This window comes from Podarcis raffonei, chromosome 2 (assembly GCF_027172205.1).
Source record: "Podarcis raffonei isolate rPodRaf1 chromosome 2, rPodRaf1.pri, whole genome shotgun sequence".
In the NCBI taxonomy this organism is placed as follows: domain Eukaryota; kingdom Metazoa; phylum Chordata; class Lepidosauria; order Squamata; family Lacertidae; genus Podarcis; species Podarcis raffonei.
The window spans coordinates 80,165,453-80,192,577 of record NC_070603.1 but is presented as its reverse complement, the minus strand read 5'-3'; the positions used below and the strand labels follow the sequence as shown (position 1 = coordinate 80,192,577).

The window sequence follows — 27,125 nt, the reverse complement described above, 5'->3', positions numbered from 1 at the left end:
TAAATGTTAACAGACAAACCATGTGGCAAAATCCTGTGGTGAAATTTGCCCGTTGTCATGCAGGAGGCAGCCTCTTAAAGAAATACCATAGCCTTCCCGGAGGGTCAAAAATTGCTCTTGCATGGAGCGTGGCTTGGTTTAAAAGCCCAAAGGGCAAAAAATTTAATAGGAAGTCAAAGAAAATTAAAGTAAATTAAGCCCCCTCCTCACTGTTTCTTAAAACTAGGTGAAAAGGTTAAATTGTTTCCATATGGAACCCGATGTTGCAAAAAGATTTACTTCTCCATCTTGGCTGTCTGAAGCTTTACCACATAGCTTTGAAAACAATGATCCATAACATAAAACTCCAGCATGCCAGTTCAAACAGATCAGCTTGAATTCACTCAACTATAAAAAGGCCATGAATGAAATGGAAGGAAGGGGGTGGAATGACTCATAGGCGAATATGTCCCCGATACAAAAATATTTTTTTCCTACGTTCTCCCCATGGTGTGGAAGCGAGCTCACCCATCTCATGTCTAAGATCTTTGGAGCTTATTGTTTAAATAGGCTTCCTGTGCTGAAAATCCAACATGGATAAATCATGTAGCCAGTATCTCCCCAAAATCTGGGAAGCAGCTACGTGACTCAGGTTCATGACCATCGGGTGTCCTGCTGGGTTTTTATGCCCATGCATGGGCTTCAAAAGGCAGAATGATGATGATCTTACTCTGCCTTCAAAAGTAGGATAATTTGGGGTTAAGATATCATCCAGGTGACTGGGCCAGTAATCCATGCAAGGATCCTCAGCTAGGCTGTTTTTGACTTGCACCAGTTTTGATGCTGTAATCTCAGAAGCACTGATATGCTACCACTGTTATCAAATTGTATTAGGAAAATCAAACAAAAATGCTGGTGTTTCGTTTCAGAGACAGCAGAGTATTATTTACATGGCTTATGATATCACTCCTGGGACATGAGAATAATGCTAGTGGTATGTGTCTATGCAACCATTAGCACTGCTATTTTCTTATCACCTGTATAAATTCCTGTAATTCAAGATTACTGTGAAACAAAAAAATAAACTAGCTGCTCATTCTATTCATTTATAAATATCAGCACTGTAGATCTACTAAGTCTATAGATTTCATAGTTCTATAGGCTGGGGCACTGCAGTTTGGATAATTAAACATGGTCGGCAGTCATCATGGGTGGAAGCCAAGCTTGGCTCACATTCGAAAGGGACACCAACTCTGAAATGGCTCTGGGAGCTTGGTGAGGAGGGTGGCATGGTGGCCCAGGAGGAGTGGAAATAGTGTTGGGCATGGCAGCGAACTGGGCGGCTATCCTATCCCCCATTGAAGGTGTCCAAAATTATCTCTCCCCCCTGCCAAACTCTCTCCACCTGGTGAAGTATTGTGATGAGAGCCCTGCTTGGACTTGAAAAACAAGCAAAAGAGCCTTCTGTATTTTTGCCCCAAACCAACCACATAAGAGAAACAGAGCTTGCCCCTTCAAATGCTATCTTTCCTTCCAAGTTTTTTCCCCCTTGTGCAACCTCAATAATAACTGGACTAACTGTGATTTTTATTGCAATCGTAGTAACAGCAAACAGTGCAATAAGAATGTTTGACATGATGGCTGAGCAGGTAGAATCTGAAGCTCTTCCATCTCCTTCTTACCTCTACAAGTCCTTCCATTTGTTGCCATAGTATATCCTTGATCAGGACAAGCACACTGATAGCTTCCAGGCACATTCATGCAGCGGAAAGTGCACAGAATACCTGCACTTTGTGCACATTCATCAATATCTGAGGAAAAAGAAGAATTTATAGACATGTGAGGACAACAAAGTTGCTGTCCAGTAGGAACGTGCAATAGTAATGCCAATGGAAAGTTCAAAACATACCTTTGCAAGAATGGCCGTCTTCTGCTAATTGATAGCCTTGCCTGCAGTAACACTGATAGGAACCATATATATTAGCACATTCTTGACTGCATGGATTGTTGTCACATTCATTGATATCTGTATAAGAAGTATAGAAATAACATTTAATCAGTCCAGCCACTGCCATGTCAGTCATTGTCTGTTATCAAATGAAAAACAGAAAGGTTAAAGAAAAGCCCCATTTTTGACAGTTATTGAATATGTATTGACTGTTGCAGAAATGTCTTGTGTCTTGAAGCATGATGATATATTTGATTCATCAGCTAAAATTTTTGTTGATTGAGCTGGTTGGATTCTCTTTTTTTTACATATTTCATTCACAATGACACGTAACAATGACCACATGGAAATGCTTGATGAAGAAAAGTTTAATAATTAACAAAACAAGGAAAAGTGAAGTCATTTTGAGCTGACTGTGTCTAAAACAGTAGAAGTAATTCTTATAACAGTCGTTTCATTATGTATCTAGCATACATAATGCAACAAAATCACTTGCTTGATCAGCAGCACAAATAAAACCCAGATTTGGTTGCATTTCTGAATGTATATACAAGGGAGGATATAGAGTATTGCTTTGAATGGGATGCACTTTCAGATATACATTTACATTGCCTTTATAGGTTTTTACACAACCAACTTCCTAACCGCCCCATTCAATATCAAGTTTGGTGTCATCAGTATTTGTTCATGCAACATTTCTGCTCACCAACACAGATAAAAATAATTTATTAATCGCAGTCAAGCACATGTGAATCTGTGGATTTTTTGTGGCCTCAGGACATACAAAACCTAGACAATTAGATTTAGACGTTTAGCCAAATACCCCTGTGAATCCTCACCTTATCATATATCAGGTATCCATGCCACCCATATCGGTTATTGTGGCCCTCTAGATCTGACACATCTGTGTTGGTTAGTGTTAGGGGTTTTCTAAATCATATAATTAGAAAGTTATTATAGAAGATCTGGGCTAAATTTAAGGGAATTTTAGAGCCAAACATAGCCCTGTGGACCTCACCCACAGAAGCCTTGGCTGTTAAAAAAAAGAAAATGGAAGGTGAATGGACCACATTTAGAATATTACTAGAGGAAAACCAAGACAAGACAACTCTGAAAAAATATGAGGAAATTAAAAAATATATGACAAGCTGGCTCCAATATTTTCAAATAAATCAAAGACTAAATTTGGATAGGAAAGAAGGTACAGTGGTACCTCGGGTTACATACGCTTCAGGTTACAGACTCCGCTAACCCAGAAATAGTACCTTGGGTTAAGACCTTTGCTTCAGCATGAGAACAGAAATTGTGCTCCAGCGGCGCAGCAGCAGCAGGAGGCCCCATTAGCTAAAGTGGTGCTTCAGGTTAAGAACAGTTTCGGGTTAAGAATGGACCTCAGGAACGAATTAAGTACTTAACCAGAGGTATCACTGTATTGCTAAAGAAACATCTATATTTGAAAGAGATCTAATTAAAAATAAATGAAAATATGTCTCACGAATATACAATCTCCTATTAGAATGGGAAGTGAAAGAAGAGCAAGTTAAGTCAGTAATGGTGAGATGGGCGCACGATCTTGGGTATAATATTTATATGGAACAATGGGAGAGACTATGGAGGGAGGACATCAAGTTCACGGCGTGCTATAATTTCAGGGAAAATATTATGAAGATGATATATAGATGGCACCTTACTCCAGCAAGATTGGCAAAAATGTACAAAAATAGATCGCCTATCTGCTGGAGATGTAAAAAAGAGATAGGGTCTTATTTGCATATGTGGTGGAACTGCATAGTTATCTGAGACTTCTGGAACAATATTTATGATGAATTTAAAAAGATATTTAAACTTAATTTTAAAAAAAGACCAGAAACACTCCTTCTAGGCATCTTACCAATAGAAATAGGAAAAAAATATAAAAACATTGTTCATGTATGCAACGATGGCAGCCAGAATATTAGTGGCAAGAAATTGGAAAAATGAAGCAATACCTACAATAGCAGAGTGGCAAGCCCTAATGATAGAATATCTACAGCTAGCAAAGATGACAGGGAGAGTAAGAGATCAATCGAAACAGAATGTATATAAAGAATGGAGAATATTTAAAGAATATCTAAAAAATTATTGTAAGAATAAGTATCTCCTGGCAGAACTAGAGTGATTCTTGTAAATAAAAGGTAGAAATGATATTATGTTTGGAAGTACGAAAATAATTAAGTTAATTTGAGACTGTACATTATAAAGGAAAGAATAGATATAGTAAATGAAAATATTTGGAAGCCTTTTTTAGCTAATTCATAGTAATGTTTTTGTTCTTTTTTTGAGTTTGTAAATATAATATAGCATTTACATATATGAAATTTATAGTATTATTTTTTTCCCTTCTCTTTTTTCCCTCTTTTTATTTTCTTTCTTCATTTTCTCGGTTTGTGTCTGTATTAAATGTCGTTACGTTTTGGTATTTTAAAATTCAAATTAATAAAGATTTAACAAATAGATGTTTAGCCCAATACCTTCACAATGCTTCCCATCATATGCCAAGCGAAAGCCAGTAGAACAGGAACAATGATAGGATCCAGGAGTATTTTCACATGAGTGTTGACAGAGTCGGCCAGGATAATTCCAGCATTCATTTATGTCTGCCACAAATGCACAGTAAACAAAAATATATATATATAGAGAGAGAACAGGAAAAATGTTGAGGACTGCATTGATTAATTGATTTGATCTCATTTTTTATTTTCCTAACTTTGTGTGCTACTTTGTATTAACATATGATGTAACAGAGGCTCAATCGGCATTATACATTTAAAGCAGTGTTATGTCACTTTAAACAATCATGACTTCCCTCAGAGAATCTTCATAACAGTAGCTTGTTAAGAGTGCTGGGAATTATGAGGAGACTCCCCTATTCGCACCACAGAGCTACAGTTCTTGGAGTTTCTTGGGATTGATGGTTAGGAACTCTTGCAATATCAGAAGATATTGCAGATTTGCACTTTCAAAATACTGTGCACAAGCTTTAGAGTATCCACTGTCCCCCTGCCCCCCTGACTAGCATGCATACATTTTCATATCCAGCTGCCAAACATTTTCCTCCCAATGAAAATTAAATTGGATAGAATTTGACATGAGGAGGGTCCAGAATATATACATAATGTATTGTATTTTTGTATGTGATTTATGTGCACACTTAACCCCAGTATATTCATTTCTGTACTCCTCACTTGGCTGGAGAACTGTATTGCAAAATTCAGAGAAGTTCCAGTTTCAAAGGATGGCTGTATTTCAGTTCCTATGCTGTTCAGAAAGTGTGACTTGAGTAGATCTCCCTTTAAATGGGAATTAAATAGAATTTCTCCTCCAACCATACTTGTGTCAGAAACTGAACTACTCTCTGGTCCACAATTTGTAATATATTTACAGCAAAAGGGTTTTTCACCTATGGAATCCTCCTAATTCAGTTCTTAACCAATCAATTGCTTATACTTGAAATAAAATTAGAACATATTCTCACTAGTGCTTCTGATTAAGAGACAAGCGGTTCACTGCGAGTGAAGGTGGTTTCAGAAGCAATTCTATTATCTTGTTTGAGTTCTAGTGCTATGGAATTAATAATTGTGCTGGAAACGGCAGCACTGCGCACTGGCCTGAGGTCCATGTTTCATCAATCAGCAATATCATCTCCTCCTGTGCCACACATACCAATGCAGGTCCTGCTGAATGAATCATACTGATATCCCGTCTTGCAATCACAGCGGTAAGCTCCAGGTAGATTGTGACAAATCTGTCCCTCGCCACAGCGGTGTACACCAGTTTGACATTCATCAACATCTACAGAAGCAAAAGGTAGCAATTACTCTCACCGCAGAGGGCCAAGCTGATGGTCATTCTCCAAATATCACAGTTTGCAGGCAGCTGTACTGAATGAAGAGGCTTGCATCATGAGAGTCAACCTGGAGCAGAAGAACGGTTAACTTTTTCCTGACACTGCAGGAAAAGTGATTAGCGATCAGCAATCCCCATCTCCCAAAGCTGGTTTCATGCAGGTCTATGCTTCCAGAGGCCAGTGTTTCAAAATGAAAATGAGGATGCAGCTGGCAAGGTCTTAGAATGCACTCTGTGGTTGGTTCCAAACAAAAAGATTATCAAAATAAAAAGAGATGTGCCCTTGACATTGTAATAACATCTACATTTATCTGACATTCTCCTGTCTGGTTTGTGATGCTTTGATTCATTAAAACAGGATTTTCTGAGAATGGACGAGTTAAGCAAACAATAATAGTTTGACTTAATCACAATTGATATCTGTTTTCTCCCCTTCTCACCTATTAAAAGACAACAACACGCAGTCTGAGGATTTGATCGCACAGAGGGTTGTATCCAAAGGCTACAAGTAAATTTCCTCTACTCACACATTTCCCATGATGTATGGAATCTACAAAGTGCTGGAGTCCCACCCAGCTACCAGCTCTGTAAGATGAGGGAGTGATGGTGGAATGACACTTGAATAGCTTTCCTATAAAATGGACTAAGGGATTTACCTGCAAACAAATATAGTTGGGTACAGTGGTACCTTGTTTTGAGTCCGCTCCGTTTAGGGTCCATTTCGTCCAACGTCCGCGGCAAACCCGGAAGTACCAGAATGGGTTACTTCCGGGTTTGCTGCTCACACACGTGCAGAAGCGTTAAATCGCACTTCACACATGCGCACAGCGGTGCTTTTTCGAGTGTCCCTTTCGTCGAGCGTCCGGGGGTCCGGAATGGATCCCGGATGCAAAAGGAGGTACGACTGTATATGGAAATCATAACCAGAGCATCAAATAACAACCCTCAATGATAGACATCAGTCATGTACTTAACACTCAGAATTAAGAAGCAACCAAGGCCATCACATTTTAGTTGGAATCTCTGGTGAATGATATTTGTATATTAATGTTGACTGTAAGGCCTCACACTGTGAGGCCTTCTGTACCCAGAGGTCTGCCAGACTGCTTTCCTTCTTTAAGATTGTTTTCTGGTTTCCACACCCCCTTAACTTGGATGCTACACAGACATCTTTTTGGACCATTTATGCAGTGATAACTAATATCACATGCTTCTGGACAACTTATCATCTTTCCCCTTTCCTTTTTCCTCAGCTAAAATAGGTCTTTGTGTAATCACTGTTGCGCTAGGCATAAGTTTAGGCTTAGCCTCCCAGGCTGTATGTAACTTCCTGATCTGAAAAAGCCCCACCTCATGATGTCTTTCCCTGGGTTTAAATTGAAATGCAGAAAGCCAGGGTAGCAGGTTCAAAACACATGAGATAGATGCAGACACCAGAGGAGGTTTTGAGGCCCCCCCCCCACAATTGTTAAGACTGAATACAGGCCCTGCAACGTACTTTGGGAGATGGCACCTCTGCTGTTAGGCACACAGTAGGAACTACCTAAGATGTCAGCATGGAGTTTTCAGGAGGTGTTGCATCCAGAAAGGCTGGACATCACAGACCATTGAAGAGATTATTTGGAGAACGAATGAAAGGATGCAGAGAAACACCCCTTGGCAACATCAAAAGTAGGCAAGTACAACAAGAACCAGCAGGCCAGCTGAAAATATTCTGATGTAGAATGGTTTTTAAAAATCCAGGACAAATTTTAGGCACAATAGCCACAATACCTATATGTCTATTGAGTAAACTTCACTAAAAGGCGTCATCTAATTTTGCATGGAAGCATGATTAGAAACTGTTCCAAATAATAAATGATATAAATAAAATATCTCTAGTGTAGAAATCCATAGGGAAACTTGGGTACAGTTAGAAATATTTCCTGTTTTATCCATTATCTAATGTCGTGTTTTAAATAAATATATGAATCAATATTGAAAAGGATGGATATTTTTCATTAAAGCACTGTCCCTTTGGTTCTGTCTTTGTATCACAGCAAGCATGAAAAGTTAATTTTAATATAGATTTAAATCTGCAAATTAGCAACTTTAGTTGCCATTAATTCATTGGTCCAGCCCTTTGATTAGCTTCTGTGAAATTGTGTGTTCCAGTGCATTCGGCTTTAATTATGTCCAGAACATTATTCAGTCAGAAGTGCACCATATTTCACGATAGCTACAGTATTTTTCAATTAAATATAGGATAAAGGTGCTGCTAACCAATCTACTGAATTAGAGAGAATGAACATCACTGAGAAGATGAATTTTCTAAACAAAAGAAAGCGACCACACAGACTCAGTTTTGCTGTGGAGGCTTGTCCAGATGATCTATTTATATTACCATATGTTAATCCAATCTGAAAGCAAATTATCCAGAAAGATGCCTCTTATGAAAAAAAGGAGAGAAAAGTCGAACCACAAAATCTCCTGGTTCTGTTGTTTATGCTCCTCCCTTTTAAAAAAAGAACACACAGTAGAACATTCAGACTCTAAGCAGAGGTGCATCACTTACCTGTCTCTAGAGAGGGGCGCAGTGCTTTCACTGAGTGTGCCACAAGCCTGACCTCTGTACTTGCCAAATTTCTAAAAGAATTGCGGTTGGGCAGAGGCAGGAAAGAGCAGACACCTCTGAGCAATGGTCTGGATTGACAGGATTGAGTGGCGTGCTTGGCAGTGGAGGTGGAAATGTCTCCAAGAGCAATGTGCAGGGATGGCTTGCACATGAGGCAGAATGAGACAACCGCTGCAGGCAGTGAGTATGGCAAAACTGACACCCCCCCCAAGGGCCTTTGCTTCATTATTGTTCAGACCTCTTGCTGCTGCTGCACCAACAACGACCACCCAGCATGGCTACAGTCTCCACTGCTACTTCCACTTGCCTTGTTCTGAAGAAAGGAGAAGGAGGTTCTTCCTCAGAACAAGGCCTTGTGGGGAAAGTAGCCAGGAGAGGGCCTGCATCACCTCCGCGGTTTGGAGGGGAAAAAATGGTTTAAACTTTAAAAAGTGTTTAAACAAGTCATCACCAGCTTTAAACATTGTTTGCAACAAATGTTTCTATGTGTTATGGGAATCTGTGATGTGCATATGTATAGAAAACTGTCAAAAAAGCAGCAACCCTATGTGAATGTAATTATTGGCATTTAAGGATGGGGGATATCCAGCAAAATTAGCCAGGTTACTTAGTCTGTCTTACCGACACATCTGGCTCCATCTTCACTCGAATGATACCCTCTGCTACATATTAAGAGGTTCCTCTGACAAGTATAAGACCCAACAGTATTGATGCAGTTGAATCCAGCCTTACATGGCTCCGTAAGTGATGTACATTCATTAATATCTGTGGACGAGAATATACATTAAGCTTTCAGCTAGTAAATTAATCAGGGAGCCATCTTCCGGCTGTCATTTCTTTCCTATTCATTTGGTTTTGATTTATTATTCAAGAAATTCTAGGTTGCTGGAACTCTATGAAGCCAACGTTTATATATTTAACGCTATGTAAATCTAATACTTTTTCAATAAAAAAAAATTTAAAATAGTGAGATAGGTTTTAGGGGGAGAACAGTAAAATTTGAAAGACCATTAAACTTGAACAATTATGGGTAATATAAGAGTATGTGGAGCTCATTCATCTACAACTATATTGTTCGAGTTGAACTCACCAACACAATTACCCTCTGGATCTTGTAAAAATCCATCCATGCACCGCTGCTTTGATTCACAATAGAACGATCCTTTTGTATTTTGACATACAAAGTTTATCTTGCAGCTGTGAGTTCCTCGTTCACATTCATCAATGTCTTAAAGGAAATTAAAAAGTAAAAGTGGATTAATCTAGTGATAGCTTTCCTAATTTTGTTGTCTTGGCTTCTCTGATGTCTTCCATTTGTTCGTTAAAGTAGATTAGCTGAAAAGAAGTTTTCAGAGGGTGACTCTACAATGCGAAGCTGCAATAATGTACAGCATCACAATTTAATCTAAGATCATTTATGGCATTCCTTTATTAACTAATCCAACTTAACCGGAGAATGTATTACTCTGTGTATTATGGATGTGTAACGGCAGAGCAAAATTCACACAGCCTATATGGTGGCTAACCTTTTCTTATTAAATATTCTAAAAAACAACATGCATCTTCATTTCATGTCAGATAAGCCATCTGAAGAATATTTACGGAAAGAAAACCAACTCAGGCTGCCAACAATTCCAATCTGTAGCAAAATTCATGGATGAAGAAATCCAAAGACAGATGTCTCCTGCTGTTAAGTATCAGACTCATATGTTACACTCTTTCAAATGTTGCCCACATTGCCTAGTCATTCTGCCAAGAAAACAGGATGAAGCATCTTAAAAATAATAAAGATGCATCTACACCACATGCAAATGCATGGAAATGGCAGCAAGTAATCAGGCATTACTTATTATAGGGGCACTTGAATTATAGGCCTAGAGGCCGGTCATCCATCTGAGGGCCACTTAGGCACCTGCTTTGTAATTTTTAATACATTAGCTTTCAAATGAACTAGCATATTAAATTTGGCATAAGATGCTACATAGACTATGTGTGGAGAGATGTTTCTCAGCAGGTCACACTGCAAGCCATTTCCCATCATGCAGCAGGTCCAGCCGCCTACCAAATTAAAGAAAATTTCACAGCCAAGTTCGTAATTAAAATTAATTTATTCATCACATCAATTTCCTGCTCAAGGTAGCATGTACAGGGGGTAGTCTTCCATGCCAGTCCTACTCAGAGTAGATCCATTGAAGTTAATGGACACGATTAACTTAAGATTCATTCATTTCAATGAGTCTACTCTGAGTAGGGCTTAGTTGAATGCAACTCAGTGTTCCTAGATTGTCTCCCATTCAATTTTATGGCAACAATTTTATGTATCAGTTTGCTAAAATCAGGGGCTTCACCCCACCCCTAACATTCTTAAATTCATAAGCATCTGTAAATGGTAATGATGACAAATATTTGAAACCAGCTAACATAAACTGGAGTGTCTGTAAGCAATTCAAAGTTAGAGAGTTTCCTTGACAATTATTATCACGCTCCCCTTCATGTATCCAATAAACGCATGGCGAGAAGAGAGATTGTAATTGCTGGACCCATAGTGAACCTGTGTTCAACTGATGGTCCTGCTCCAGCCCTGAGCAGAATGTAAGTAAATCAGGGAAGTAAATTACTGCCTGGTGCTTGGATTTCTTCCATATGAACACCTTTTCTAGGCACTGGCAGGGCAATCAGAGCTGGTGTAGCAAGCGGGACTGGATTAGATCCAATGACACCAAGTGACAGCAATGAGCCTAATGTGGTATTAACACAGGCAACTGGGAAACACTGGCCTGTGAGTGCTCCAATTGGAGAACAGCCTTTACCAAAGGTGTCATGGGTTTTGAAGATGCCGGAACTCAGGATGGAAGGGTGAAATGCGCTAAGAGGAAGGCACGCTTGGCAAACCATCACCACGATCAACTCCCGCCTGGAAACCTATGTCCCCACTGTGGAAGGATGTGTGGATCCAGAATTGGCCTCCACAGTCACTTACAGACTCACTGTTAAAACCGTGTTTATGGAAGACAATCATAGTTCGCCATGAGTGATTACCAAACCAGCAGCAGCAGTGGACCCCATGCTAGCTCAGTCCATCCCTGCCCATAGAACACCCTGCACTTTCAGCAGGTAGAATAGAGCTTGTAACCTGATGGAATGGTGCTAGCACCACTTTATAGGCATCTGTTCTGGGCTGGGTGGCAGGAGATCTCCACCACATCCAATCCTTCCCCAGTGTAGCATATTTAAGATTTGAGTTGCACTCTGATTCATGTACTAGGTACATCTGCTTCTACTAGGAGGCTTTCTCCTTTTCTAAAGTATTAACTGCAACCCAAGATTCTTTTGGAATACCCATCTCATTGCATTTAGGTTGTTGTTATTAGTGTGTTGTGCTTATATTTATTTTGAAAATTAAAAATATACTACCCCCAGCACACAAATCACCACTCATACTAAAATAAGTAAACTCACCAACACATTCACCATCCTTCAGCTCATAACCTGATTCACAGTTGAGTTGCTGAAGACATGTAAAGGATCCAATTGTGTTAACACAGTGCTCCCCTCTCTTGCAGGTATGAGCGTCTGTTATACATTCATTAATATCTATGAGAGGAAACAGATGTCAGTATAGCACACACCAAAGAAGTTACCTCTTTTAAGTTCACTACAGGAAACCAAACATCTTAAAAGATTTAGTAGAAGTTATTTTGTCCAAAAGGAAAGGTTTACATGGTGCTATTTCCAGAGTTTCCTGCCAAGGTAGAGGAGCTTAAAACACTTTCATTTTATAGGTAGAGTTATGAGACATATTCCTTCTTTTGATTTTACACTGAATGATGCATTCATCAAGGTCACAGTGGAAAGAATTGATTAGACACAGAAGTTAGGAAGGCTTTGATGGAAGGCTTTACATCTCATGCACAGGATGACCCCAGTTAAGACAGCACATATAATTTAGATTTCATGTTCATTAAAACATTTTCAGAGAGATTAAACCACTTAGGTGCAACAGGGCACAAAGGACAAACATGAGTAGAACAGCAATGCAACCAGGAGTAAGAACCACAAAGAAGGACAGGTATCTTTGCCAGCATTTAAGTAAGACTAGTTCATGCTACACAATAGGAGTTTGCTCTAGGGCTGTAAAGAGGACCTATGGTTGACAGTTGGGCTGTGGAGGTCCTAGGATTTAAGCCAGAAGCTGATTCTTGCCATTTCCAATTCAACTGTGACAGTAATACAGATATAGTCCGTAACAGATGTTGTGGTGGAGCTGTGTTCATCTGACCTCCCTCTGGCTGAGTTACTGCTGCAAACTAGGACAGAGAGGGGGAGGAGTGAGGAAGCAGCAAGGCTGGGGTACAGCAGATGTTCTGGCAAGAGCACTAGATTGGTTCCACTGGTGCATTTGCACCATGCTGACCACACCGCTAGTTCACTTCTTCTTTTCTCCATCCTGGTATGCAGCAGCATCTCAGCCATAGGGAAGGCACGGTATGCTACTGGGTATAGTAATGGTGACAGGAACATACATAGCAAGAGGCTGTAGCAGAGTGAAATCCCTTCACTTGTTTTGTGAGAAGGTCCAGGAATACCTAATATAGCCATATCCTCAATCAGTTCCATATCCTCAATCAGTTGTATATCGACTTATTCACCAGATCTTACGGAAGGCAGTGTTCGCTAGGAGTGTTCACAGGTCGCAAGATTTCCTGTGTGGGTGTCCATGCTGTCTCCATTTTGATCTGTGATTCAGCTTCTGAGCCAAATTAAAATGAAGTTCCGTGTCCCCCATTTGCTATAATAGAGAATCTTAAAAATATGCATAGCTTTCTCCCTTTTTGGCCAAAGTGGATGAAATTTACAGGTACATGAGCCTCCCTCCTCCACAAATGAATTAAGCCTGCCCAGTGCAGGCTGAGTATATCTGGAGATTTTCATGCAGGACACGTTTTAAAAAAATTCTTTAAACAAAGGAAAATCTGTAACTTTTTTTTGTTTTCTATCCAAATTGGTGCAGTTTGCAGGCATGGCCATCCCTTCTGAGGCTGTCAAATTCAGAATGATAGTTGCAGTGGTTCTCCCAGCAGTGAAGAACATTTTGGTGTGGATACAACAGAATTTGGGACAGGTGGGGTAGTATTGGTGGTGGGGAAAGAACATGGAAAGACTGAGATGGGGGAAATGTCACCACCCAGCAGGGACCCTGTTACTCCATGGTTTGGTGGTGGTGGGTGGTCTTCTGCCTCTCATGGATTTTGGGAAATACAGCATCTTTTCCCTGGAAGAGATATAATTCCATATTTATTTCCACAGGAGAAGCGAGTGGTGAAAAAAATATCTCTGAAAGTCTGGGGTGGGGAAATGGAACTCTAGCAGCATGGACCATTACCGCAGCTTGGTTTTGTTTCTCAGAAACAATATGGCCATGCATTCTCCAGACAGCTGAAGCCACAGATCCACCCAAAAGCTTAGGTAGTCCCTGATTTACCTTGAAATGTCTTGAAATGTCTGACAACCCAGCCAGATGGGTGGGGTATAAATAATAAAGTAGTAGTAGTAGTAGTAGTAGTAGTAGTAGTAGTAGTAGTTGTTGTTGTTGTTGTTAATAAAGTAGTAGTAGTAGTTGTTGTTGTTAATGGCACAATCCAACTCAGAAATGTGAGACCTTTCCCAGAATCACCCCAATTCACCTCATCGTTTGAGGTACACCCCACTAGAATCCAGTCCTCTTGGGAAAAGAGCAACTACACTAGCAATGTGTTCAGATAAAATAAATCCTGAAATAAATAAATCCTCAACCAGACAGTCCATCCGTAATATACAGGCTTTATGTGATAGAAATACAACCAACAAGCCACTTACGTCTCAAAAGCAAGAATGGTGCATCTCAAAAATAAATCAGGGGATTTTTTTAAAAATGTCAAAGGCAGAAAGGGTGTAGAAATCCTACTGGGAGCCACAGAATAAGCCAGGCTGACAGCCATTATAAAAGCAGCCAAATACTGAGTCAGACCAATGGTCCATCTAGCTTAGAATTGCCTTCACTGACTGGCAGTGGCTCTCTATGGCATCAGGCAGGAGTCTCTTCTAGCCTTACCTGGAGATGCCAGGGATTGACCCTAGGGCACTTCTGCATACAAGACAGATGTTCTACAGTGCATTGTATTACAGTAAAGTAATATAATGGAAGAATACCTGACTCGGCAGTACTGCATGTGAAAATGATCTGAGGATTGCAGTTAATCACAAGCTGAGGGAAGAATCAAAAGTACCATTGAACTAACAGAAGACCTTGCATGGGCTTCTGCTACCAGGACTAAGTTAGCTGAATCCTGTCCAATGAAGTTGGTTGGTGGTATGGGAAATAAGTCATATGAGAGAAGTCTGAAGGTCCTGGGTATGTTTAGCCTGGTGAAGAGAAGGCTGAGGGAGAATACCTGAAGGGCCTTCATATAGAAGAGGACAAAGACTCCAGACACTGTTCCAGCACTTTCACAACGTCTCCTGATGAAGATGGAAAGGAGATCAAACTGAGTGTCGTCTGAACAGAGGTGACACCACACTCCAACTCTCCAGATGACTCCTCAAGGAATAGGTGGGTGGGTTTCAGCTGTACATTAGGAGAAACTTCTCAGTTATGAGAGCTGTTTTTCAACAAAACAAATTCTCTCTCTCTCACTGTCAGGGACAGGAAGGGGGCCAAAGGGTGGGAAGAAGAACAGGAGGATGATCCAGGCGAAGGGGCCAGTGATTTGTGGGTTTCTATGCCACCCGTGAGGCAGGATTCGGGTGGTCAGAGATGGAGAAGAGGAGGCAGGAGAAGATGTGCAGGAATGCATAGGGGTGGAAGACACAGCCTCAAAGAGAACTGGGCGGTTAGAATTTCCTCTGTCCTCTCCTCTGCTGTCTCCAAAGATGAGGAGGGTTTAAAGCGACAGGAGCAGCTGGTGCTGCTGCACAGGAGAATCCACCAGTTGCTTGCACACACTACATCAGAAGGTGGGGTTTAAATGTGCTGATGGAGGCATGATGCACATTTGCTCCAGGTCTGAAGAAGGAGATGCCTAGCTAGCTATTTAACAGGAGCTGTGCATGTGATTCTTGCACCTTAGGAGCTGCTGTAATAGAGCACTGTGCTTATAAAGAACTAAATTTCCAATCCAATGTCCTCATTAGGGCAAGGTGCTCGGGACACTCACTAAAGTTTCCAAGCTGAGATTGGGAAGTCATCTGTTGGGAGAGGAGCAGGGTACGCTCTTGCTCTCTCCATTTCCTGTATCAAGCAAAGGGGCTGAGAGATGGTGTACAAGGCCTCTTCCAACTCTCGATGGTTCTCAAAAAGCTGTCAGAGATTAAAGATGGAAGGAAACAGAATGTAATTGGAATCCCTAAGCGACCTTGAACATTTAATTAAAACTAGAATGATATGGAAACATGAAAACAGAGAAGACTCCAATTATTTTCACCATCTCCAAGATATATAAATAGCTCCCTCCCTGGAATTTGTACCAGTGAAATAAATTTCACAGGTTTGACTTGCATGCTGATTGATTTCAGTTGAATGTGAAGACTTAGTTGAGAGAAGAAAATGCAATCTATATTCTTTGGGAAATACTGACCTGTCTGGAAACAAACTGAATCACACTGCGAAACAAATATTTTCAACATGGTCTTATTTGTAATGTGAAATCATGAAATTTGATGAATGCCAACAAAAATTAAATAACTCACTGAGTCTAAGGAAACATTCACAGAAAAGTTTACTTGTGGCCCAATTCTACTGAAGTTTACTCAATGAGACTTACTTCCAAGTTAGCATATCTCAGAATACAAAGGCTGTAATCCTCAAGATACTTACTTGGGAGTGAGCCCAAAGAAACTCAATGGGGAGTGCTTCTGAATATATCTTCTGCATAGCTTATCTTCAACACTCCTAAAATACGTGGTCTAAAAATCTCATTGAAGTATCCTCCCAGTTATCACGGAAATGTTCAGCTGATCCTGCCTTTTGTTTGTTTTTTTACAACAAGCAACAACGTTAACAAGTCCTCTCATGTTCAGTTCAGAGTCAGCTTTCCAAATATGTACAGCATATGGTTGCATTAATATAGTGAAACCTGAGTGGGGATTTTAATGGAATCTTTCATGCTTTTTAGATGAATTACTTTTCTAATATCTGCTACATTTCATTATTGCCTTCCGTGAATATTTGGGTAGCTTTAGATAAAGTTGCTGCAATGACATGAGTCAAAGACTTTCTGAGAGCTTGCAAGACTCCCACTGTAAACTGCTTGCTTTTATTCTAATGGTCATCCTTCAAGGGTGGACTCCTAGCCAGTCTATCCATCACAAATTGACTGTCTGCAGTCATTTCTTGGCAAGTATCCATGTACGCAAACTTGCAGAAGCGGCTTGGCACATGGAGGTGAAGCCACTATGCTAGTTTCCTGGCAGGCAGAAGAAGAGTTTGGATTTGATATCCCGCCTTTCACTCCCCTTCAGGAGTCTCAAAGCGGCTAACAATCTCCTTTCCCTTCCTCCCCCACAACAAACACTCTGTGAGGTGAGTGGGGCTGAGAGACTTCAAAGAAGTGTGACTGGCCCAAGGTCACCCAGCAGATGCATGTGGAGGAGCGGAGACGCGAACCCGGTTCCCCAGATTATGTGACTACCGCTCTTAACCACGACACCACACTGGCTCTCTGCAGGCCACTGTTGCTTACCCAGAGAGAAAGGGAAAGGGGTGAGACCACAGGAAGGTCAGTGCTGTTCAAACTCGTAAGCAGGAGCAATGGAATGGCAACACTAGCACCATGCCAACCTCCCCACCACCTTGCCTCTCTCCCTCCCGGCAAGTAATAGTGACCCACCTGCCAGGAAGCTAGCACGGTTGCTCTGCCCCACTCAATGAGTCACTTCTGCACACTTGTGATGGGATGCCTCAGCCTCTGCTGTTCCTGCCAGCTTCTCAGTCATTTGAGGCTCTACAGAGCACAGAGCTGACTACCACCAGTAAACAAAGGGTAGTTTGGGGAGGGCCTGATATTCCTCAGGTGTTCATGACTGCGCTCAGCATTCCCATCCAGGAACACAGGGAATCTGCCATCCCACAAAAAAAACTCCCATGACACTAAAACTCAAGGTTGGTTAATGAAACCAATGAGCAGTTAAGGAGTATAACAGGGAAGTGTAGACCTGTATAGAAAAACAGGCTCAGTCACAACTAAGTCTGTAAGTTGAAACATTGCTGAGCTGAATGCTAAACACAGAGGTTTGCTAACCTTTGAAGTAAAGATCCCTTCCTGCGATCCCCTTTGGCAGAAGTCACCAATACCGTAAGTTATTCCTGCCTGAAACCACTACTAGGATGAGAGGTTTGTGAGCCACACTTGTAGCTGGGATCTTGCTTACACTTCCTCTTGGCTAAAGTGGCAGAGACCAAAAGGATCTACAGCAGCCTTTTTGCTGCCACCTGTTGGGTGAAAGTATTTGTAAGAACATAAACTGGTGGGCAGTTTATGTTGCAACCTATTACATTTTTGCATCTTGATGTAACACAAAAGGAACACCACCTTACTGGCTGCATCTTCAAATTAACCATAAGTACAGCCAAATGATTTTCATTAACACATCTAGACCTTGGGAGGAATTTGGGTTTTGTTTGCTACCGGTCTCTTGTTGCTGTTCCTCGTTAGCTTAAATAGATGCTGTTGTCGCCATATACCCGGGTGTGTGGGTGTGTGTGTGTTTGAAGGGTGCTACCTAAAGATTGCTGCCTAGACATCCAAACTGGGTCACCAGGTTTTCCTTGGGATAAACATGCAGAGCTAAAGTTCCCAATGTTTATAGAAGAACTGACTATTAAACCACTCTGAGAATTGTCACTCTGTTAGGGAAATAGGGTTCTCCTAACAACTCTCAGCACCTTTAACAAACTACAGTTCCCAGGATACTTTGGGTAAGGCCCAGAACTGCTTAAAGTGGTCTTCTACTGTCGTATATGTATAGTGCAGCTGGGATGTATGGCTTTCCAGGATTGTGCAAATGTGCAGGACCTCGGAGGCAGGCTCACAGCTGCTTTGCTCTTCCCATATTCCAGCTGCACAGTGAGCTAAAAGAAAGTTTGGCTTAGTGTGTTGTCCAAACTTATGCTCACTCCTCACTACAAGTTGCAACCAAGGAGTGGGAATAAAAAATGCTGGAGAGGAGCTTACTGCGTTGTGTGAACTAGGGCAGTGAATCCTATTTTGTGGTAAACATGGAACTTTTAGGAAAGAAAAAAAATGCAGTTCTTATTCATGGAACAACACAGAAGAGGTGTCTCTATGCTGCATTAATAGACAGTGACTTTTACAGCATGTCTGACTATCAGGAATTCTGGAAACCCACTTAGGAATGCAGCTGGAATTTCAATCTTTCATTATTTAACTACAGGAAATTCAAGAGACAATATTCTTCTTAAATGATCCATTTTGGAACCAGAGAAGATGGCTCCCTTACTGGTAAGTTTACACATACTGATGTTATTAACAACTTCAGACATTAGAAATGTATAATTTGCAGGCATGAAGTTCAAAATCGTTTACATTTCCCCCCAAAATAGTTCAAGACGGAGCACGAAAGCAGTTGAGCTGGCCAAGGATTCTTTATGGTTCTTTCAAGGGACAGCAACTCAAAAAATTAGAAACCATCATATATCTGTGGTTTTCCCTGCCTCCTTAAAAAGTCAAGAAAATGTTAATAATGCCAAATGAGTACTCCATGTACCACACGTACAGCAAAGTCAAATGCAAAGACAGGAAACACGTGCATATGGAATATGTGTCAGAAACAACATTTATCTAGAACCATTTGTGCTGCAGTATAGCTCAGACAAAACTTAACTAGGAGGGGCCTGTCTCGTTGTGAAAGAACAGCCACCTTTTGGTATGTGTTAAAATTGTATGCATTACATCTCACACTAATAAGGAATATTGGCATCAGTTACAACCAGTGCTATTTTTCTATATAAAAAAGAGGTGCCAGAACTCACCATGAACGCCTATTATAATGGTATTATAATGGTAATGGCGCCCACCTTAGAGGTGTCGGAACTGAGTTCCGGCGAGTTCTGGATGGAAAAAAGCTCTGGTTTCAACTGTGTTCAAATGTAGGCATGGAGTGGAACCAGCTGAGGGTAACGGGGAATTTTCAGGATGCTATCAAAGTGGCATAAAGGACAGCAACGCAGCCCAGGTTTGGCAAATCCTTCCACTGGCTCACGGGCCCACCATGGACCATGCAGCTCCATGGCTTCCTATTAGGGATGGGTAAAATATAACCATTTCAGTTCTTCCCAGTTCCTTCTTCTCTCCCCACAGTCTTTCTGGTTGCACTGTCTTTCACTGTGGTCATGAGACAAATACATGAAGCTGATATAACAAGACAAAAGCCGCAGATGTTATGATGTTCATACAAAGGTAGGTGATTGAAATGGTTGCCTCTCCTCTACCAGAATGGAGCCGTCACAGCTATGGATGTTTAGGACTATATAGAGATTTTGCTTGGGCAAAAGCCACGCAACAGAAAATGGACAATGTTAAACACAATCCAGATAACAGGGCATGCCTTTTCATGGACTTAAATACAGAGAGGGAAGGGGGGATTATAGCACCCAAGATATGAAGCTGAGCACATCGCGTAGCATGAAGAATTATGGTGCCACCTATCATATCCTCTTACCAACACATTTTCTATGCATGTTGAGTACAAAGCCCTCTGCACAGATAACACTGTGGTTGACACAGTAGAATGATCCCCATGTGTTCACACATAATTGTCTTCTGGAGCAACTGTGAATACCTGTAAGGCACTCATCCAGGTCTTTATCAACACATTGCAGTCAAAAGGGAGGGGAAAAACAAAATTGTATTAGAATTACTCCAGGAGGAAATAACATTTGTTCCACACTGAAACTATCTAATTAACAATGTGCCTGAGTTATGGTGCTATAATTTCCTTGCGCTAAATTTTCAAGTCGTTGAACTCGTTCAAGAATTGAAGGTCTCTGGATCTTCAGCTGGGCCCTTTTGCACTGTTGACTTCAATCTCTATGGATTGCTTCTGCAAACTTCTCCTTCAGCTTCCTTGGCTTTAGTGGTGCTTTCTCTTACTTCTTACATGCCAAAGAGGCAGATGGTGAAACACTGAAGTCATCAGGGTGAGGAAGGTCCTTCCCAACAGAAACATATTTGCTTCTGCTATTAGTTCTAGCAGACTAGTCACACAATACACATGTGAGGTCGCTTTGCACAATACTATCTTTGACATATTGAACTGAATGGCAAAGTCATTGCCCAAGAGTAGCACATATGACAGTCTTTAAGTGACTTTCATTGGCCCTCAGCCAGAGTGGTTTCCTATTCAGTTTGCTATGAGAAACAGAACGTTTTCTCCATACTATCAAATCGCTCGCTCTCTTTTAGTTTGCGGTGGCATGAAGGAAATGCCCCAATTCCTGTGGTATGCTCTTGCTTAAGCAAGACCTTCTTGCGTAAAAGAAGCAACCACAGGAGGCTTTCAATGCAGTTTTCACACTGTGGGTCATACACCAGCACTTAGGTCATGGGCAAAAAATAAGAGCTTTGGTCTGATCATGAGGAAGGCAATGAAGGAGGTGTTTGACTCTAAATTGGCACTTAAATTAATTAATTTTCCACCCAGCGATATGTATCTCTAAGACAGAAAATTAACTTAGGTGCATGACAACATCAGTGGGAGTGCGGGCTTCATAGGGCACTGAAAATAACGAATGGCAGTTTTATACATCAGATTTTAAAGCAGGGCTGCAAAGCCTGTGGCCTCACAGCCACATATGGGGTTCACCCTAATTTCACAGAGGGGAGAAAAGGTGGGGAAAAGATGACACAGAAAGAGAAAACTGGGGAGGGGGGAATACACACACACACACACACACACACATGTTGTACTAACGTTTGGCCTTCAGCCCAGTCATGAGAAGTGTCAGCCCTGTTGACACGTGGCTCTCAACAGAAAACCCCACAAGGGAATGTGACCCTAGACACATTCTCCCTGTTTTTGAGACAGCAAATGCTGTTCAAGATCATCCACAACCCTTCACCCAACAGGGTGACAGCTATTTAGCATGATGTATAAAACAGGCCATCCATGTTTGCGACTTGCCTCCAACAACATCAATGAACTGAGCAACTGGGCTGCCCAACACCTCTTGTGTCATGGCCTGCACCAGTTAGCTAATGTTCTCATGAACCACTCTTGCAAACAAGCTGCTAGGAAGCTTCCATGTATGAAACAGAGTAGATAGAATTTCAGCATTCACGTACCTTCACACGAAACCCCGTCTGACATCAGAGCATATCCAGGTGAGCAAGAGCACACAACCGCCCCTTCCGAAGTATTACATATGTGCTTGCAGGGACCATTATCTAGGAAACACAGTGTTTGAAAAATGCATGAAATTCCTGTGCAAAGCAAAATTCCTTCCAAGTCCCAAGAATTCCTTCCTCTAATTATAACCCCTGTCATTGCACCAGGATGTAAAATGTGGAAACAAACAATCTATTCTCGTAACCTTAATCACTATGTACAAGCCTTCTTTTATAGGCAAACACACCTGTGTCATTCATTCTCATCTGTGCATTTGAAATTACCATGTACAGCTGTGTTGCCTCAACAGCCCTAAATAGATAGCATGAAATAACCTTGAATTCAGAAGCTAACCTCGAATTACCTCAGCACGTTACCTTCTGAGATTCTGCCCGTCTCTCGCTCTCTTCAGGCTAATACTGGAGGCAAGCAATGTGTGGACGTGTGTTGAAATCAAAACAGCCGAAGAAGCTTTTGAATGTATTGCAGACTTGTAAAAACCATCTCATGTCTCCACCTTGCCTATTTAGACATACCTTTACACTTCTCTTCCTCTTCGTTGATGGTTGCGGGCTGGATATTCAAGGCTTCTGGAGCAATAGTGGCTTTGTCCTGTAAGGCAGTATTTGGTCCATCTTCTTCAAAATCTATACATTTATATTATACAAAAATGGAGGAAATCAACTTTAATTTGCTTCATATATCTCAGTAGCCACAGGGACATGAACAGTAACTAAACTATTATTTGTGGCTTCTAAGGAAACACAGAATGCTTCCAGACAGAGAGCTGATATTTAGGATTGTTTAGGTCCAATTTCGCTTTGTTTGGTATGTAAAGTCCCACACACTCCTGCTTTTTCAGTAATCATATTCACAGTTGTTCCATTGCTTGCAATCCACACCAGTGGGTGAAGCTTCAGCCGTTCCTCACCTGCTTATTGAAAATTGGCTAAAGACAACTACAGTCGTATTTGAGAAGGGAGGGATAAACAATTCTTTGTAAGGATACAAAGATAAAATGTAAGGATACACTTGTGACCGTGTAATGATATTTTGAAGATATTTGTCATTATGGATGCTGACAAATTTGTTTTCTGATCAAATGATGGGTACGGTCCATTCGAAGGGGAGCACTGGAAAGTCCCATTGAGTTATTTGGAGTTATCCAGGAAGTGTTTAAACCTCTTTCCTTTACAACTGTATTAATCAAGGTTCTTAACTTTGGGTGGATGCTACCCATGTTTTAGCATCTCAAAAGTGTATTTTTCTTCTATTTGAAAGCATACATATATATTAGACACAGATGAATATGAATGGCTAGTCATCACTAAGAGAAGGAAATACAGTGTAAGTCCACAAGAATAACTGATATGATTTTGTATAAATCAAGTTGTCCTATTTGATATTTAAAGGGCAGCTTACAAGTATGAAAACTGTATTGGATACATTGGATCTCTTGCTGCAATTTAGTTTTGTTTGCAAAACAGTAAGAACAGCATCTGCTTAAAAGATAACAAGAGGTGGTTGTGGGGCAGGGGTTGGATGAGTTTCATATTTTGATTTAGTTACTTCTATTTGACATAGAAATGTAAACTGTTTCACTTTAAGTGTGTGTCTGGCTTCATACAGAATACGACTCTGCTCCCTGCTATAGATTTAAAGCTGTGACTTACTTCCATCCATGGATATGATCTATATGTCTGATTGTGAAAATGTGGGGCTGTCGTTACTATAAGAGGATTTTCAATCAAGTTTGCCAAGTAGTTAAGAAGTCCCAAAGCTCTAGTGAGGATGAAGCACAATGAAAAGGCAGGATAACATGACTCAGTTCTAGCCAAAGAGAATGCCCACATCCCACAAGGAGGGAGAGAGGTTCATATAGTCATGGTTTCCTAATTAGGACTGTCTATACAAATTAAACAAATTGAAAGTTAATTGTACATCTCTGCCCAACCCCATTCTTATTTTTGGTGATGGGTGAGGAAATTACACACCGCAAACATTTGAATGAAAAAATTGTTTCCCAACAGTGGACAGAGTAAGCACAGAAATCTGAACCACCATGCTGCAACACATGTTTTTTATGAATGCAGCATCACTGCTGGAGGGACTGCACCTAAATCCTGCTGGTTAACCTCCTGAAAAACTAATGAAACATGATATTTTTTTTTTCTAAGAAAAATCACGACTTTTTTGTAGTGATTCTGTTGGAGTTTTCCAAAGGGAAAATAAGAAAGAGAAAGGGAGGGTGGAGAGGAAAACATAAGGGTTTTTTGGCAGGAAGAAAATAAATGACTGGAATAACTTTTGAAAAAGAAAATGTAAGGCTGGAAGCCGTACAAGTTAAAAGATTTTTGAATCAACCTGAGTTGTAATCAAGAACTGTTGTGGCACCAAGTATTCTGGAACCCTGGATGAGGAAATCTTATTGGCCTCCCATTCCCGCAGAAGTCCCTGGAGTTATGCTTGCCGAGGAATTTAATCCTCTGGAGCCTGGAGCACCTCCATGCATACTACTGCAGGTAAACAAGCCACCACCATTGCCAAATTCACACCCCCAATGAAGAAGCCTCTGATAAGGCCAAATATACCTCCAATGCATATTGGATGTCTCATGAGACCTTAGTCATTTGCCAACGATCCCTCCTCTCGAGTGATTCTCATGTGCCACCATACCCAGGGAAACCATACTCTCTTCAGCCAGCCCAAGAGCTGTTTGCTGTGCTGGATGAGCACCTTTTCTGTTGGGGTTGGAAGACACTGGATGTGCAGGCCATCCCCACACACCTTTCATGTGATGACCGGCACATGTGAAAGAGCCATCACATATCAGCCTGCACAGATAAAGGTTTCATAGTACCTCACACACAAGACTCTTCAATGGACGCATTTCATACATTTGGTTGAAGATCATCAAGTGATTACAGTAGGCCTCCTTCCACCTGACTTATCCCACCCCCTGGCCCTCATAAGGAAACTGTGCCTGGAGGAAGAACTGTGAGGGGAGAGACTTCATCAGGCAAGGCTTTCTTCCACCTGCCTTGCTCCAACCTCTAGTCTCTGCTTCTCAATTTCTATTGTATTATTTTATGTACTGTGGCTAGCCATTGTTTTATTGATTATAGTTTAGAAATTATTTATCGTAACTGTTAAGGGTGAATTTCTGTTTAACTTTTATATGCTGATATTATTATTTTATACTATTCTAATGATTGTTGAATGTTACTTTTTTGATGTAGGTTGCTTATTTTAAAGTTTTGTTTTATTATCACATTTTTGTATTGCATTAGATTGTTATAAGATGTACATTTTTTGTTTCTTCAGCTTGCAAACCACCTTGAATATTGATAGAAAGACGGTATATAAATTAAAAATGATGATGATGATGATGATGATGATGATTACAGTAACAGCTGATGCATATGTACATGTGTGCTGGCAAATTAAAAGGTAAAGGTAAAGGACCCCTGGCAGTTAAATCCAGTCGCAGACAACTCTGGGGTTGCGGCACTCATCTCACTTTACAGGCCGAGGAAGCCAGTGTTTGTCTGCAGACAGATTTTCCGAGTCATGTGGCCAGCATGACTAAGCCGCTTCTGACACAATGGAACATCGAAACCAGAGCAGCACACAGAAACACCGTTTACCTTCCTGCTGGAGTGGTACCTATTTATCTACTTGCACTTTTCTGGCGTGCTTTCGAACTGCTAGGTTGGCAGGAGCTGGGACCGAGCAACAGGTATCACCCCATCGTGGGGATTCAAACTGCCGACCTTCTGACCGGCAAGCCCAAGGGGCTCAGTGGTTTAGACCACAGCACCACCCGCATCCCAGCTGACAAATTATGAGAGCTAAATATAAGAGCAAACCTATTGTAGCCGGACCCAATACACATTTTCCCAGTGTTTCTTCTTCTCACCTGGATTGCAGCTGAGTCCATCATCCTGCAGAGTAAATCTTGGGAAACATGAGCACTTGTAGGATCCCACTGTGTTGATGCAAAGGTGTTGGCAGAGCTCTCCAGGATAGGCAAGACACTCATCCAGGTCATCTCCAGGTAAACTGTTTGACAATTCAGCTTCATTACTGATTGACAAGGCTTCATGGTGATCCTCAAACTCTGAAACTGTCAACATGCCCAAGCCATTAGTAAAGACAAGGAGAAATGCATGTTCTTTATATGCAGATTACATGACTTTGAGCACTGCTATATATTAGTGAAAAACCCATTAGTCTGACAGGCTGTAACTGGGAGAGCAGGAATAGCCTTACTCCCATAGCTTGACTTATCTCTGAATGACGATGGTAGCAGTAATTCAACTGACAGGTAGACTTTGGGGGACGCATACCTCTTCACCAGGGTTCCTGTCACTAAGTGCCATGGTGGCAGAAAGGGGAGCATTTCTCCTGACAAGAGCCCTGTAGACACATCATAATAGGCTTCCTACACTTTGATCACACAGAGCCTTCTAGTTAGCCCTGCAGATGTCAGGGAATGGTCTGAAGACAAGGACTGGGGAATGCATTCTATGGCAGAACAGCTTCTTTCAGATGGAGAGCTGAAGGGGGAAGAGTCGCCCCTCTCCTTGTCCACAGCATGTTCAGAAGCAGAGAGAGAGAGAGAGAGAGAGAGAAGCTGAACAGCTTAGGGAGGAGTTACCCAGTTTTGAGATAATGACAAGAGAACCAGAAGGGAGGGGGCAGCTCGTTGAGACGCTGCTTGAGAGTGTGGGGGACCCCCCCTCACCACGGACTCAAAGGTCCGAACGTACCAGAGAGCAAAGGAGTCAGAGGGAGGGAGGAACTTCCCACTGGTGTCCAATATGCTGCGGAAGTCAGAAGGAACGTTTAGAGTTGCCAACTGCCCTCCTTGCGGAGAGCTGTGTATTTGTGCTTGAAACATGATGCAGTAATAAAAAGCCTATAAATCTATCAACCACTCATTAATTCTTATCTGTGAAGTTACTGAAGGGAGGGGAGGACTCTCCACACCTGACAGTAGAGGACAGAAGGGTGCAGGCCTCTGGGAAGCCATATTTAAATGTGTAACTGCAGAAAAATGCAAAGAGATGGAACGACACTAAGAAGAGTGGAGTATGGATGGAAATAAAAGTAATACATTTCCTGAGCTTCAAAGATTTTGTGAATGCACAGTACCATCTTCAAGATGACAAGAGCGTACAGAAGCTGCAGATGGTGGCTTACAAAGGCTGAAGAAGGACATGTGCCATGAACGAGGCAAATCCAGAGGATTTCCCTCATTCACAGTGCATGCATGCAAAGTCCACAGAATGAAGATGAGGAACATATTAAAACCCA

General features: G+C 41.3%; 1 protein-coding gene across 1 annotated transcript in view; it reads right to left on the bottom strand.

The window, feature by feature from the left end:
* FBLN2 (fibulin 2) overlaps positions 1–27,125 on the bottom strand; it is a 112,318-nt gene that overhangs the window by 4,238 nt on the left and 80,955 nt on the right. The window contains exons 8-18 of the mRNA XM_053377752.1: positions 25,726–25,932; positions 22,343–22,453; positions 21,764–21,865; positions 20,142–20,282; positions 11,886–12,020; positions 9,517–9,654; positions 9,048–9,191; positions 5,630–5,758; positions 4,438–4,563; positions 1,889–2,005; positions 1,662–1,790 (exon numbers count right to left, since the gene is read on the bottom strand). Of these exons, the coding sequence (XP_053233727.1) occupies positions 1,662–1,790; positions 1,889–2,005; positions 4,438–4,563; positions 5,630–5,758; positions 9,048–9,191; positions 9,517–9,654; positions 11,886–12,020; positions 20,142–20,282; positions 21,764–21,865; positions 22,343–22,453; positions 25,726–25,932 (1,479 nt within the window). The remainder of the gene's footprint in view (positions 1–1,661; positions 1,791–1,888; positions 2,006–4,437; positions 4,564–5,629; positions 5,759–9,047; positions 9,192–9,516; positions 9,655–11,885; positions 12,021–20,141; positions 20,283–21,763; positions 21,866–22,342; positions 22,454–25,725; positions 25,933–27,125) is intronic.